This window comes from Erythrolamprus reginae, chromosome 1 (assembly GCF_031021105.1).
Source record: "Erythrolamprus reginae isolate rEryReg1 chromosome 1, rEryReg1.hap1, whole genome shotgun sequence".
Classification (NCBI taxonomy): domain Eukaryota; kingdom Metazoa; phylum Chordata; class Lepidosauria; order Squamata; family Dipsadidae; genus Erythrolamprus; species Erythrolamprus reginae.
Window position 1 is genome coordinate 296,773,389 of NC_091950.1, and position 14,993 is coordinate 296,788,381.

The following is a 14,993-nucleotide window of genomic DNA, read 5'->3' on the forward strand; positions in this document are numbered from 1 at the left end:
ATTATACCTACAGTCCTGCAATTTAAAGATCATAGTTTACTTTCTCCTCCAGTGGATTCAGCCTGGCCTCTTAGACTCATAGAGGGAGGGGCTTTGTAATCCTACATTTCTGGGATGTCAGCAGAACTGAAGGTATTGCCTTCTCTGTAGGACAAATAAATACTATAGAATAGACTCTAAGATCAGACTGCCTGCCCCCCCCCCTTGTAGGTTTTAGGAAGATGTTAAAAATATTTTAATACTCTATTTTTTGATTCCCAATTTTTCCCAAACTTGGGGTTACATTAATTTTTTTGTTTGTACTGTAACATCGTCACAGTAACATATAGTAACATCGTCACATGCAATATTTTAGTAGAATAACTTTGAATAAATAAACGATACACCTGTATTGTGTGTTTGCAAAATAATGAATGTGTTTACCTTCCAAAAGCCGTACTTCCCAAAAAAGGGCAAAGTTAAGAAACATCAAGTTAAATTAATCATTACTTAAAATTATTTGCCTATAAATAAGGCATCCCCTTTACAATATTCCTATCTGCAACCATTCTCTAATATGCCCTGCTTCTTCAAATCCGAAAAACATTGTACAAACGATATATTTCCCACATTCCTTTATTCCAGAAATAATAATTTCAAAAAAGATGTGCTGGAGGGAAAGGAAGTATAATTACCAGGAAGAGAAAGAATGGAACAAAACTACAGGCAGGTAAGGTCAGGAGAAAAATATAATTAGGCAAGGAAGGAAAGAAATAAATAAAATTCCCTTTAGATATATAAAAAAGTAAAATTCCCAAGCAGTGGCTAATTGAACTTGGCAGCTACTTATATCCTGCTAATTATTTGTTTTCAACTGTTCTTATCCGCTTATCTGCCAATTATTTCACATAAAAAATAATGAAAACTAAATTTATAACTTAAAGTCTCTTTAGGTATTCTATAGTACCACAACAATGATTTCTTATGACATTGTTGACATTCAAAACAGATAGATTTATATAGTACCATGATTAGTAGCTTTATTCTCTGTGAATTTATAGAATTTCCTGCTTTTAAAAAATCTCAGTAGGTGGTAATCACTACATTTTATGGCAACAACTTGGTTAATTTAATTGTCCTACAATACAACAAGTACAGTAATTGGAAATTATCAACCTTCATACAATTTATAAAGGCTTTGCTACATACACTTTGTCAGTTTGTTGTGTGCGTATGTAATTATTTAAATATACATTCTTTAAAGTTACTTCTAAGGAACTTTGAAGCACTACTCCTTGTTGAAAGTTAATAATTATACAGTCCTAAAAGAATCTGAAACAAATACACATGTAGTGAACCCGTAACGGAAACCTTCAATTGCCACGGTCTGTTATTTAGTAAAATGTTATCATTATGTCTATAACAGTATCAAAGCAATGCCAGTGATATTTAAGGTAAATAATATGAATGTCTCAGAGACTGTGGTTAAATTAAGGGCAGTCATTAGAATTATACACACATCTGGAATGAAGCTAGACTTATTTATTTTTATATAGTAAGGATTATTACAATTTTGTCTAGACAATAGACAAAGATTTCAGTCACAAATAGTTAAGGACAATTTTCCTAATCATATGTGGGCAACAACCCATGTCTTCCTCACATCCTTTCATTTGGCAGGATATGTCGTAAGGAATAATGGAACTTTCCTAATCTCCTACATGATCAAGAGCAGCATTATTTCAGGAATGAGGGAGAAATTATGGCAACTGTTTAGACTGAGTCTCCCACACAGACTGCTTGTGAATCTCTTAAACCACCTTTATGGTGCTGCCCACTACCGAACAAACGAATTTCATTTTATAATTTATTTAAATTGCCTGATTCTTTCCCTAAGTCTTTGCATCATTTGCAAAACAATATAAATGACTTAGGCACAGTATTACAATAAATATGCAGGTGAACCATGAGCAGAATATGGATTCTTTTTTTCTTCTGAAGGAAAACATTACAATTCGCCTAGAAAAGGAAATGTTGGGATAACTGCACTTAACATAAGCCAGCAGTCATTACTACATGTATCGGAGAGTATATAAACTGAGAGGTAAAATATAGCTTGAGGCCCGGGATAGTTTAGATCAGACCTGGGCAAGATGCGGCCCAGGGGCCAGATGCGGCCTGCCCGCTGTCTATGACCGGCCGGCAGAGGTCGGTCTAACCTATGCGCGCGTGCATGCACGTGCAGGCAAAACCCAAAAGCCATGCAGTGTTTCCAAAAGCCACACGGTGGAGTCGGACGGCCTCACCACCAGCGCGCAGAAGCAAAAAGGGAAAAAGCGGCAGTCGCGTTGTGCCTGTTGCTCGGCTGACGGCGCTGCCTACACCAGAGCTGTCGCCTCGCCCTCTCCACCTTTCCCGCAAGTTTACTTAACCTTCTTTTGGAATTTGCGGCGGAGCCTCTCCCACCCCCAGTGGGGAGAAATCAGTTTGGGGAGCAGGGAGAGAATTGGAAGACTAGGAATGGAGGGAAGGAAGGAGGAAGGGAAGGAAGGAAGGAGGAAGGAAGAGAGGGAGGGAGAGAGGAAGAAGAAATGGAGGGAGGAAGAAAGGAAGGAAGGAGAAATGGAGGGAGGAAGGAAGGAAGGAGAAATGGTATTACTCTGGAAATATAAAACTATTAAATATGAATCTCTCCCCTTTTATGGAAAGCAAACAAGTTCCTTGATAGATAAAAATAGAAGTAGAAAGAAACTAGACAACTTTAGGATTTTTAAAAAAAAAAAATGAAATAATCAGGTAGCATTATATGAATTGAATGAATTATTAACTTAAAATTGGATAAAGGAACTTTCCAGGATCATAATGTTTCATAATTTGGAATTATAGGGAAGTGATAATGACGAAATGATTTCAGCTTTTTTTATTTAGCATCTGTCATCAGCATATGTATACTATATACCAGGGGTGGGCAATTAATTTATAATTATAATATAATTATAATATATAATATAATATATAACTTTTCTATATAAGAACCGGGTGTTCAAGATATAATATATAATATATAATTATATATATAATATATAATTATAATTTATAATTATAGTATAATTAACTCAGTTCTACCTAATAATATACAGTATTGGGTAGAACTGAGTTAATTATTTTAGTCCGGCCCTCTAAAACCATCCCAATTTCTTATGCGTTCCTATGGCAAAATTAATTGCCCACCCCTGGTTTAGATGGTGCCCAGTTCTTCAAATGATTATTGGAAATTGTTCAAAGTTTTGAATTCTCCCCTAAACTATCTACATTGCTTTGTTTTTGCAGTTCCCCTTCTCTCTCTCTCTCTCTCTCTCTCTCTCTCACACACACACACACACACACACACCTGACTCTTCAACACACCATAATTCACACATGAAAAGAGGGAGGAGCAGGATATGGGCAGCAAAGAGAAATGTTTTCAATCAACCTGAAAGAACCTCCAACAGTTGCCCACCTATACAGTCAATTAAACGCTAGTTAATTCTCGAACTGAAAGTTCAGTAAGGAATAATACATTTTAAGCTCCACTGCCTTTTTATCTGCCCAAAAGGAACTGGTAGGAGAGCAAGGAAAAACAAACACAGCTGACTGTGTGGATTTTGTATTGGGAGCTGATGAATGTTGAATGCAGACATGGGTAACTGCTGCAGCCCTAGAGGCTATTCCACTCACAAGCAACTTAGCTCAATTCTAGAATCCAGTCCAATTCTATTTCTTTTCCCCTTTTCTCTATTTCTACCACTATATCCATATCTCTCTGTATTTCAAAAGTGTGTAATTGGGTTGTCTTTTGCCCTTACTTCTTTCCTGCAATTGTTTAAAATAAATCAAGGAAATACCTAGATCTCTCCTCTTCTCCCCTCCCTCCCTCTCCCTTTCTCTTTATATTAATATTGATTATTTCTTGATTGCTTATTTGTACCCTATGACAATCATTAAGTGTTGTAACCTCAGGATTCTTGACAAATATACAGAGACCTTAAGCACCAAAGACAAATTCCTTGTGTGTCCAATCACACTTGGCCAATAAAAAAATCTATTCTATTCTCTCTCCTCCTCCCCCTGCTCAAAAAAGGGAGAATTTTTCTGCCATTCATAAACTGTCAACCCAGCCCATATGTTCAGTAACACATTGTCTAGTTCAGTGATTTTCAACCTTTTTTGAGCTGCGGCACATTTTTTACATTTTAAAATCCTGGGGCACGCCACCAACCAAAATGACACAAAATGACACCCTAAGACACTCTCCTCTCTTTTTCCACCTGTCTCCTCCCCACCCTTGTGTGTGTATACACACTCTTGAACCATTTCCAAAACAGGTGAGGGCTGGAGGGTTTTTCTCTCTTATTCTTTTGGTGCTTTTTATCATATGCTTTAAATCAAAAGTCACTTCTCTCTCTTTTGTTTTTCTCTCTTTCTTCTCATTCTCTGTCTCAATCATTTTCTCATTTCTCTTTTTTCCTCCCCTTTTTGCTCATTTCTCTCTCCCTTCTTCTCCTTTTCTCTCTCTCTCTCTCTCTCTTTCTTTCTTTCTCTCTCTCTCTCTTTCTCTCTCTTGCTTCCTCTCTCTCTCTATCTTGCTTTCTCTCTCTCTCTTGCTTTCTCTTTGTTTCTCTCTTTTCTTTCTCTCTCTTGCTTTCTCTCTCTCTCTCACTCTCTTTCTCTCTCTCTTGCTTTCTTTCTCTCTCTTTCTCTCTCTTTCTCTCTCTCTCTCTCACTCTCACGCTCTCTCTCTCTCAGCAAAAAGTTGCGAGACTGGAACCTGAACTTCCTTCTTCGCGGCACACCTGACCATGTTTCGCGGCACACTGGTTGAAAAACACTGGTCTAGTTAATCTTCTTTTCTAGCAAGAAACCCTTTATAAGAAAAGAGGCTGAACAGCAAATGAGATATTCGGGATATGCAGGAAGGGATAGGCAGACTCCAGAGTAGTTTTGGTCTAGCCATGTTGGTTCTCCTAAAGTTCTCCGAGTCACTGAAGTCTAGCTGGTTGGTTCTGTCCTTTATAGTACATCAGCTTCTAGATAATAAATGTATCTTATCAAAACAGTCAAGATAACCTTTCCTCCGATGATGTTCTATCTGAATTCAATAATCAACTGTCCACCTTATGTTCTGCCTGGGCTGGTTAATTACCAATAATTAATCTAGAATCAATATCAATATCAACTTTATTTGATTAGTCAATTGACCATATCAAAGCGAGGAAAAGGACCACATCGGTCGTCATAAAACTGTGACTGGTTAAAATACAATAAAATTGGCTAAAATAGAGGGAATTTGAATAAATAATAAGTTAAAATGCAGTATAATATGCTAAAATTGAGTAGTAAAACATGAGAATATAACTCGTGCAAAGGATTATATTAAACAAATCTAAGATACTGATATAAAATATTCTTAAGTGAGTTCATCTCCTTTGCATGCCACCCCAATATGTTCTATAAAACGTATTCTCATCCGGACAGCCCTGACTATAAACCTAGCGGTTCTAGAAACTACATATATATTTGTACCCTGAAGAAAATATGATAATTGTTTATTACAGTCCCAGTGTATGATTTTGTCAAGTAGGGGCTGTAAATACTGAGGTCTTACTGAGGAGTATAGTTTACAATTGAGTAGCAACATGTGCAATGTCTTCTATTTCTGGTGCACCGCAAATGCATGTTCTCTCAAAATATGGTACTTGGTGGAATCGTCCATATTTGACCATAGAATCTAACTGCTCAAATCTTGCTCTAGTGAGTGCTGTTCTATGGTATTGAGTCAGACCCATTGTCAGATATTTTTCTAGTTGAAAGGCTGTTTTGTTCTTGGCTAATCATTTCAGTGACCTGCACATAGAAAGTGCCTCATAATTAATCTAGAATTAAGACTCGGATGCAAAGGCAACCTTATACAATTGTCTTTATCAAAAAACATGCTAATAAACAGCAATGAGATCATCGGAATGCCAGGCCAAGTGCCAATTCAACTGTTATCAGCAAGGCCCTGAAAGCCGGCCAAAATAGAATCATAAATTCTGTCATTAATTCTCGGCTCTGACAATTTACTCAGTAAGCTCCATTCAAAGCCAGGGTTTCAGAATCCAGGAGGATTAGTGTTTGCTGAAAGTGTTTGCTCTCCATTGTGGGAACATTGATCTTCCACGCCCACTTTCCCATGAGCCTCTCTATTTATACTGCTAGGATGACCACACATACATAGAGATATTCAATGCCTGAATCTACGTCTATAGAGATATTCATGTCTTTCTCTCATTCTTCTAATTCTAGCATCTAAGATTGGGTCCTCAATGTCCCCATCATCCTCTGACTCAGACATTGCTATAGCTAGGGGTTCTACAGTCTCTGGTGGTCCTCCAGGTTCTAACTCCCCTTCACTCTTACTCTCAGACTCAGCTGGCAAAAACACTGGCCTAGGATACTCAGATGGACCCAGCTCATCCTCCTCAAAATCCGTGACCAGCTGAGCCGGCTGTGGGCCATTCACAACACATTATAATCAAGGAGAATCATGGACCATCTACTGAGAAAGAAAGTCTCAGGAGTACACTAATGGACAAAGATATTAACAAACTTTGAAGAAATATTTCTACTACAAATAGTATTCTATTTAGCCAGTATTTTTCATTTTCAAACTCAGAGCCAGTATATTGTAGCAATTAAAGTAACCAGACTAGGAGTGGGGAAACATACACGTTGGTCCTTACTTAGGCGTGGAAACCATCTGGCTGCCTAGGTTAAGAGGAAGTCACTTCCTCTCAACCACAGTCAAATGTCTGAATGTAGGCACTGTACAAGATAAGCCATCCCTATAACCAAGTGGGATAAATATAACCAAGTGGGCATACAAATCTAATTAATAAATAAATAAATAAATAAACAAACAAACAAATAAATAAATGCTACGAGCCTTCATTGTTTTTTGAAATGGGACAGTATTTTATAATGTTAAAGAATATGTTCATAAGAAAGTTAACATTCGAAGGATGAAGGGAAAAGCAGCATTATAATACAAATATATATATATTAATCAGTTTCAATCACTGCAAGCAAATTTAACTCCCCAAAAGGCAAAATCTTCCATACAACTTCACAACAATGATTAAATGTGTGTTATTTTGCTTACAAATAAGCAGTTAATTTTAATGGTTCCTTTGTTAAAAATGGCAGTTCTTCCAACAAATTGTTTGTTTTACAAAATAATAAATGTTCTCAAGTTCAAAGTAGATTTGTATAAAAAGGTCTGAAGGAAAGAAGTTATAAGATATGATAATCTTGCAGAAGAAACACTTTTCATGAAACTTCAGGTAATGATCTGAATTAGACTCGAAAGAAATAAAGCAACTAATTAACTAACTTATCACTATTTTAAAGCCAGAGCAATTTTGGGGGGGGAGGAATGATCATTTAAAATCAAATGATTATATTTTACATCCATAAAAAGCACTGCACCCAATGAAACCAGTACAGAACACATTGGACATAATTTGCATTGGACTTACTGTAATACAAGCCCATCAATATCACTCTACCCAAGAATACCAAAGGAAGCAAGTTAATGTTTCGTCTTTCCATACTATTCTTAGCGTCAAGAATTTTTATAATGCTTTTCAAATTAGAGCAAAGAATACAAATTTGCTCAATGGCTAAAATGTGATATTTTAGTAAATCACAAATAGAAAGGCTGAGCAACATTTCTATTAAAAACAATATTCATATATTCCCTGACCTGGTATATTCTAAATGGGATGTAGCGAAATCCATTATCTTCTGCAGGATACTCCATGAGTTTCCGGTTTATAGCCCAAAACTGTTCAAATTTGTCTGAAAATAAATAGCAATCACTAGGTTTAACAACTGCAAAACTGCAAATATCTACAAACGAAACACAGGGAAACAGATACAAACAACTTGACTGTTATAGTTACACTGTTATAGTTTCATTTATTTCACATTACAGTGGTACCTCTACTTACGAACTTAATTCGTTCCATGACTAGGTTCTTAAGTAGAAAAGTTTGTAAGAAGAAGCAATTTTTCCCATCGGAATCAATGTAAAAACAAAGAATGTGTGTGATTGGGGAAACTACAGGGAGGGTGGAGACCCTGTTTCCTCCCAGGAGATTCCTAGAGAGACTTCATGGAGGCTTCTCCCTGCCTTTTCCGGCCCCGTTTCCTCCCAGGAGATTCCTAGAGAGGCCCCATGGAGGCTTCTCCCTGCCTTTTCCATTACAGTTTTGGAGGCTCAGGTTTGTAAGTGGAAAATGGTTCTTGAGAAGAGGCAAAAAAAACCTTGAACACCCGGTTCTTATCTAGAAAAAGTCTTAAGTAGAGGCATTCTTACCACTGTAAGAATGAACTGTACATTCATATTCTTATGAATGGAAGGATCATATTGAACTTGTTAGAACAATTATTTTTCTGCAATCAAATACTGTGTATCGAGGTGTCAAAGTGGATTTCATTGGTCCTGGGTGGGCATGGCGACTTCAATGTCACTTGTGTCGGGTGCGCCTGTGGTGGCTCAAGCACTCTACCAGAGAAATCGGGCTCCTGAACTTCGTTTTCAACTGTGACAGCCTCCTGCAACCCTCTGACAGTGAAAACGGACCTCAGGAGAGCTGCACCCGGAACAGTGCTTTGCTTTTTCCAGGGCAGCCCCATGGATTACATCTAAGCACCCCACAGATCAGATCTGGGCCCTGGGCCTTGAGTTTGACACTCCTGCTGTATATTAAAATATGTTAAGGTCAGTTGGAAAAGCAGAGGGTTTTTTTACAAATAAATATAATATGGTGGTCCTAGTTTGTTGCTGTAGATAAAATATTTTAATAAACACACTTCAAAATAAGTTGTTGGCATCAATTTATTGAATTGAATTATTAGTTAATATGCCACATATTTGAATTAAAATGTCATTTTTTTTCTATTTGAATAGAAACGTGAGAAATAAAAAGAAACTTTGGAGCACAAAATTGCTTCAATTTTCACAACTGACAACCTGCTTGAAGGTCACTTAGAGCTCCTGGAAGTTTGCCAACAGATGGAGGGGAAGTCAAGGCAGTTATCCCAATCTTTGTCTCCCCAGTTTAGCTAAGATTTAAAGATTAGAGCTCATTAGGCTCCTAACTGTGTAATGCTGTCATTTAAAAACATTAGCTAATGTATACTTTACTATCATTCTGGCTTCATATTTTTCCAGGCACTTTAATTGAAATAATTGAAATTAAAAACATCAAGTGTCTTTAAACATGAATTTGCCCCAAAATAGTGGAAGAACTATAGAGGGAAAAGCTGTGTTGGGTAGCACTGAATAGTGTTATTTTTCTCTAATAGTTACATTCCCCTTAAAGAATGATTTCCGGTAACAATATTTTTGGTAGGCAAAAATAATCTCAGAGAACAAAACACAGAGTGAAGCTAAGGAGCTAAGCCTCCATCTCACCACCCTTTATCCTTTCGCACCGTAATGTTATGACTTTGACATTTATCTTTTTAAAAACTTAAATACTAAGCACCACATATCTGATGCTGATCTTTCTACTGATATAGAACCAGTAGCACCATCATACCAGTAGTGAAAATTGAGCTCTTGCACAGCTCCACGTCTCTGGCATACATGTGTCCGAGAGAGATTTTGCTTCTGGGCATGCACAGGAAGCAAAATGTTGCGAGGGGATGCGCGCAAGAAAGATTCAGTGATTTTCAGTGCATGCGCAGAAGCAAAAAATTCACCAAAATCTCTCTCGCACACACGTCCCTTCACAGGATTTTGCTTCATGCACATGCGCAGAAGCAAAATCTCGCTCGGATACGTGCGTGCGACAGAAATGCAGAGCTGTGCACACAGCAAACCAGTAGTGGCGGGAGCGGCAGCCCCCACCTGTATAGAACCCATTTTGTTATAAATGAAGATTTGATAATAGTGCCAGTTCATCAATTGAATGAATAGAAATGCAATGCCACAATTACCACTCAGAAATAATTTCCAGAGAATTTATTGCCAGAGAAATACAAAAATTAATTGCAAACCCAGTTTGCTCAAGATATATTTTCTAAATAAATAAAAACTCAAGCAGGCAGTTTCAACAGAATGAAATATAATTCAACACAAGATTTGGAATAAGTAGATGGAGTCGGTGCTTCTATTATCAAGGATGAAACTTTCTCTATATTACTCTGATCCTTTTGTTTTTAATGTCAACCAATTTCACTTTAACAGAACAGTCTTTGTTGTGTAAACTTCCACCACTTGCATGAATATCTCTACAAATTGAGGAAAATGGTAAAATAAACAAGAATTTTAGAGGCCTCATTTTATCAAGTGAAGTTATACCAAAACACTATAGATAGAAAGACAAATCCACAATGTTTCATAGAAAAAGCAACTTGCAGATGTACCATCAGCCATCAGGCAGTTGTAACAACTGCTACTTTCTTTTCTTTTTTGTGGTCATGAATATTGTTTCACAGAGGAGTTTAACATCATCTCATATACAATGAAAGCCATACTGAAAGATGCAGCATGTATTTTAAAAAGTTATCTTGGTTTCATACGGTTTTTCTTATTTCTCTTTTACTAATGGCTCAAATACAAAATTAGCCTTTGAAAGTTTTCAAAATATTATCTGTTGAGATTCTACAGGTGCAGTTCCAAGTGACACACATTGAAACCTATACAACCAACATTTCTGGCTAACTTCTTATCTTGGATCACCACAAAGTTGTCCCAATCAAGCCAAGCAACATTTCTGCTCCAAATCTTGAATGTCAAAAATCTTAGAGAAACTGATTAAACAATGCTAACAGTGAAATCCTATACAGTTCAATTCACTTTTTAATTACAGGGTATTAATATTTTTAAGTGCCCTCTTCCCACAAAGCATTTCAAACACTAAGCTATTAGAGATTCCGACTTCTAATTTTTGCTGAGATGAAAATAAATGAAATAATGCATGGTTGGATAGTAAGAAACAGTTTTATAAAAAACAGCACCTAGACCATTATCAAAAGAATATATATTAATTGATAAGGTCTTTCTCCTTGTCCTTCTTTCATTGTTCCCTGTCCTCTGCAACCTGATGTAACTTATTGTTGCTTCAAGTGATCAATACTCTGTTATTATCACTAATGTCAGCAGCTCAGCACCAAGCTACTGTAATCCACTGTTATCCCCAGATAAGAGATGTGCTGTTCAGATCAATGTTTGCCATAATTTACCATTTCTAAATCAAAAGTTGACAAAGGATAGCAACTATTAAACTGTGGATCTCTTGTTATAAAATGATTTTAACAAACAAGATTGAATTACAATATTTTAGGATTCGGGGCACCTCCGCCCCAAGAGGGTGGAAATAGTTGGCGTATCTTAAACACCGGTTACAGCCATTTTTGGCTTCTCCAAACCCCACCACGCGTGTCCCATTTTTGCCAAAAACAGGCTGGTTTTTCGCCAAAATGGGGACACAGGGGGGTTGGGAAGCCTACAGAGTGCTCCTGGGGGCTGGGGAGGGCAAAAACTTTTCCCCCCTTGTTTATCTTTTCAAAATCTTGGTGCATCTTATAGTCTGAAAAATACAGTACAGTGGTACCTCTACTTACGAACTTAATTTGTTACGTGACCAGATTCTTAAGTAGAAAAGTTTGTAAGAAGAAGCAATTTTCCCCATAGGAACCAATGTAAAAGCAAATAATGTGTGTGATTGGGGCAGAGATGGGCTACCAAAATGTTTACTACCACACTGTGGGCGTGGCTTATGCATTTTGTTTTCAACATTTTTCAGTGCAAATTGGGTGCGCGGGGGTGGAGCTCCAAATTTTGCAACCGGTACTGCGTTCCTGACCCTACCCGTAGGAGCCCATCACTGGATTGGAGAAACCACAGGGAGGGTGGAAGCACGGTTTCCTCCCAGGAGATTCCTAGAGAGGCCGCATGGAGGCTTCTCCCCACCGTTTCCGTCTGTTTCCTCCCAGGAGATTTCTAGACAGGCTCCACAGAGGCTTCTCCCCACCTTTTCCAGCCCTGTTTCCTCCCAGGAAATCCCTAGAGAGGCCCCACAGAGGCTTTTCCTTGCCTTTTCCGTTTACAGTTTCGGAGGCTCAGATTTGTAAGTGGAAAATGGTTCTCGAGAAGAGGTAAAAATTTTTTTGAACACCTGGTTCTTATCTAGAAAGTTCGTAAGTAGAGGCGTATGTATGTCCAAATAACTTACTAGGACCTTGACTACAAAATTTACACAGTATCTTTCATTCCAACTATTTGAGTTCCAAAAGTACAAGTAACTGGAAATGTCTTACAATACTACCTCAGTCCCTAGGTTTTTAAAGTGATTGGAATATACATACTCCATTTAAAAATGGCTCTTACCATTCTGCAACCCCATCCAAAGTTGTTTATGATCCTTTTTTTGCATTTCATTGATTACTTGACTCTTATGCTTTAAGGCATCTGCTTCTTTTATACAAGCCATGAAATGAGCTTCAATTACTTCCTTCGAGGAGCAATGCAGAAGATCTTTTTCTGGAAAGTTCTAGAAATATAAAATTGTAATCAAAATTCAAAGATACTCAAAAGTAGTTTAGAGGAGCAAAGGAAAAGAAAAAAACCCATTACAGGTAGCCCTCAATTTACAACCATTTGTGTAATAAACATTCAAAGTTACAACACTGAAAAAATGACATGACCATTTTCACACTAACTACTGAAGCATTTCCATGGTTACATAATCAAAATTTGGACACTTGGCAATTGATAATCTGTTTATGAAAGTTGAACATCTTGTGATCAAGTGAACACCTTTTACAACCTTCTGATAATTGTCCCAAGGTACTTTTTCCAAAAGGCAACTGGATTTTCTTTGGGGGGGGGGGGGTTATTTGTGTTTTTAAAATGTTTTCCCTTCTCCTCAAAGAAGTTTCTTCAGTACTGAAGAATTGAACTGAAGAAGTTTCTTGGATGAGAAGCGAAACATTTTCAAAAAAATAAATAAAGTTAGTAAGTTCAGTTGCCTTTTATAAAAAGCACATCTGGGACAATCATGGCCTAGATCAGTGTTTCCCAACCTTGGCAACTTGAAGCTATCTGGACTTCAACTCCCAAAATTCCCCAGCCAGTGAATGCTGGCTGGGGAATTCTGGGAGTTGAAGTCCAAATAGCTTCAAGTTGCCAAGGTTGGGAAACACTGGCCTAGATGATTGAGTATTTCCATAGACATTTTACTGTCTTGATAAGCAAAGTCAATGGGGAAGACAGATTCACTTAACAACTATGCTACTAACTTAACAACTGCGGCAAGAAATATTGTAAAACAGAGCAAAACCTATTTAACAATAGGTGTCTTGTTTGTAAATGAAAATTTGGGGCAAAGTTGTGGTCATAAATCAAGGACTATCCGTATTAGGAAAATTTGGTACTATATCAAGACAGAATATGTTTAATGACGAAGAAATGTTACCAGACTTACAATTCAGCAATAAATACACTAATTTATAGCAACTAGTTTCCAATAAGGAAGACTGATTAATGATCTGTGCATCCAATGGCGAGCCAATGTTTAGTATTGAAGTCAATATGCAGAAGTATGGCTCATCTGAGAAATCTATTAATTGTTCACAATATTAACTACATGTATCTACATGTAAGAGCCCTAAGTATCGCAGTGCTTAGAATAGAGTATTGCAGGTTAACTCAGCCCAGCCTGGAGTTCAGTCTTGATGGGCTCAAGATGGACTCAGCCTTCCATCCTTCCAAGGTGGGTAAAATGACAATTTATTGTAAATCGCTCAGAGAGTATTGGAAAGGAGGGGTCCTAACCTCAAGGTCATTGCCTAATGGGAACCAGACCACACAAGCATTGGGTGGGTGCGCTAAACTCAATTTGTGCAAGCAGCAGGTCTACATGCACCTATGGTTGTGCAGAACCATTCCACTTCCCACTCACCATGGCCCCCCCACCAGTCCGCAGAGCGGAAAGTTGGGGACCACTGCTGTAAAGCACTATGGAGGGGTATGTAAGTCTAAGTGCTATTGCTTCTATTGCTATCACCATTATGCATGAAAGAGGCAACATGTAACAAGAAAAAAATCAATATTTCTTCATTTTCCAGGGCCTGTTATAGTTGCTATTACAACTACACTTTTTAAACCAGTAGGGAGATTGGAAAGTAATAAAACATACTACTCTGAAAACAAATAATAATATTCAAATCTTTACTTGTAATCTGTTGATATTCACCATTTCTATTTCATTCCAGAAATTAAAGCACAAATTTTGCTTCTAATACATCTTTCTGAAGTACAGTATATATTAAAGAGATACATTGCTTATATACCTTAAAATGTACTGTGATGTTCCATGGAAGGGTTGCATTTGAAGCATGAAGATCAAATAGTAAACCAATGGGATAGTGCCTAAAAAATGGAGAGCATGATAACAGTAATAATCTGCACTGCAAAAATTGTAACATAGAAACTTATTTTGTGGTGCCTAGAGCTCCTGAAAAATGATAAACAAATCAAACTTAGTGAATTCATTTTATTTAAAAAATCTAAATTCTGAAAAGATGAATGCTTAAACTCTATTTCTTTTGTAGTTATTATATCATCACATTCCCCAAACCCTGCTAAAATGTGCAATCCCATGTTAAATAGATTAACAGTACACTTTCAATGAAATTTTAAAACATTATCATCCATGTTCATTGGTAATTTAATGTTCCTTACACTCCAGTACGTAATCATTGTGCACAGAATGTAGTCATAATTTTGGAAATCAGTTACAGAAAAAAGATCAAATATCATCCTAGTTGAAACACCAAATACTTTTACAATGGTTCAAAGATCAAATGCTCACATGCCAGCAGTAGTTACCCTAACAATTCTGACAAAACAATTCTAACCAGGTCATTAGCCAAATTCATTTTAACAGTAAATGCTGAATTGCCTTCAAACAGAATTT

The 14,993-nt window shown here is 37.2% G+C and overlaps 1 protein-coding gene across 1 annotated transcript in view; it reads right to left on the reverse strand.

The window, feature by feature from the left end:
* ATG5 (autophagy related 5) overlaps positions 1–14,993 on the reverse strand; it is a 52,692-nt gene that overhangs the window by 21,196 nt on the left and 16,503 nt on the right. Inside the window, exons 4-6 of the mRNA XM_070733299.1 lie at positions 14,368–14,446; positions 12,404–12,566; positions 7,766–7,860 (exon numbers count right to left, since the gene is read on the reverse strand). Coding sequence (XP_070589400.1) covers positions 7,766–7,860; positions 12,404–12,566; positions 14,368–14,446 — 337 coding nt within the window. The remainder of the gene's footprint in view (positions 1–7,765; positions 7,861–12,403; positions 12,567–14,367; positions 14,447–14,993) is intronic.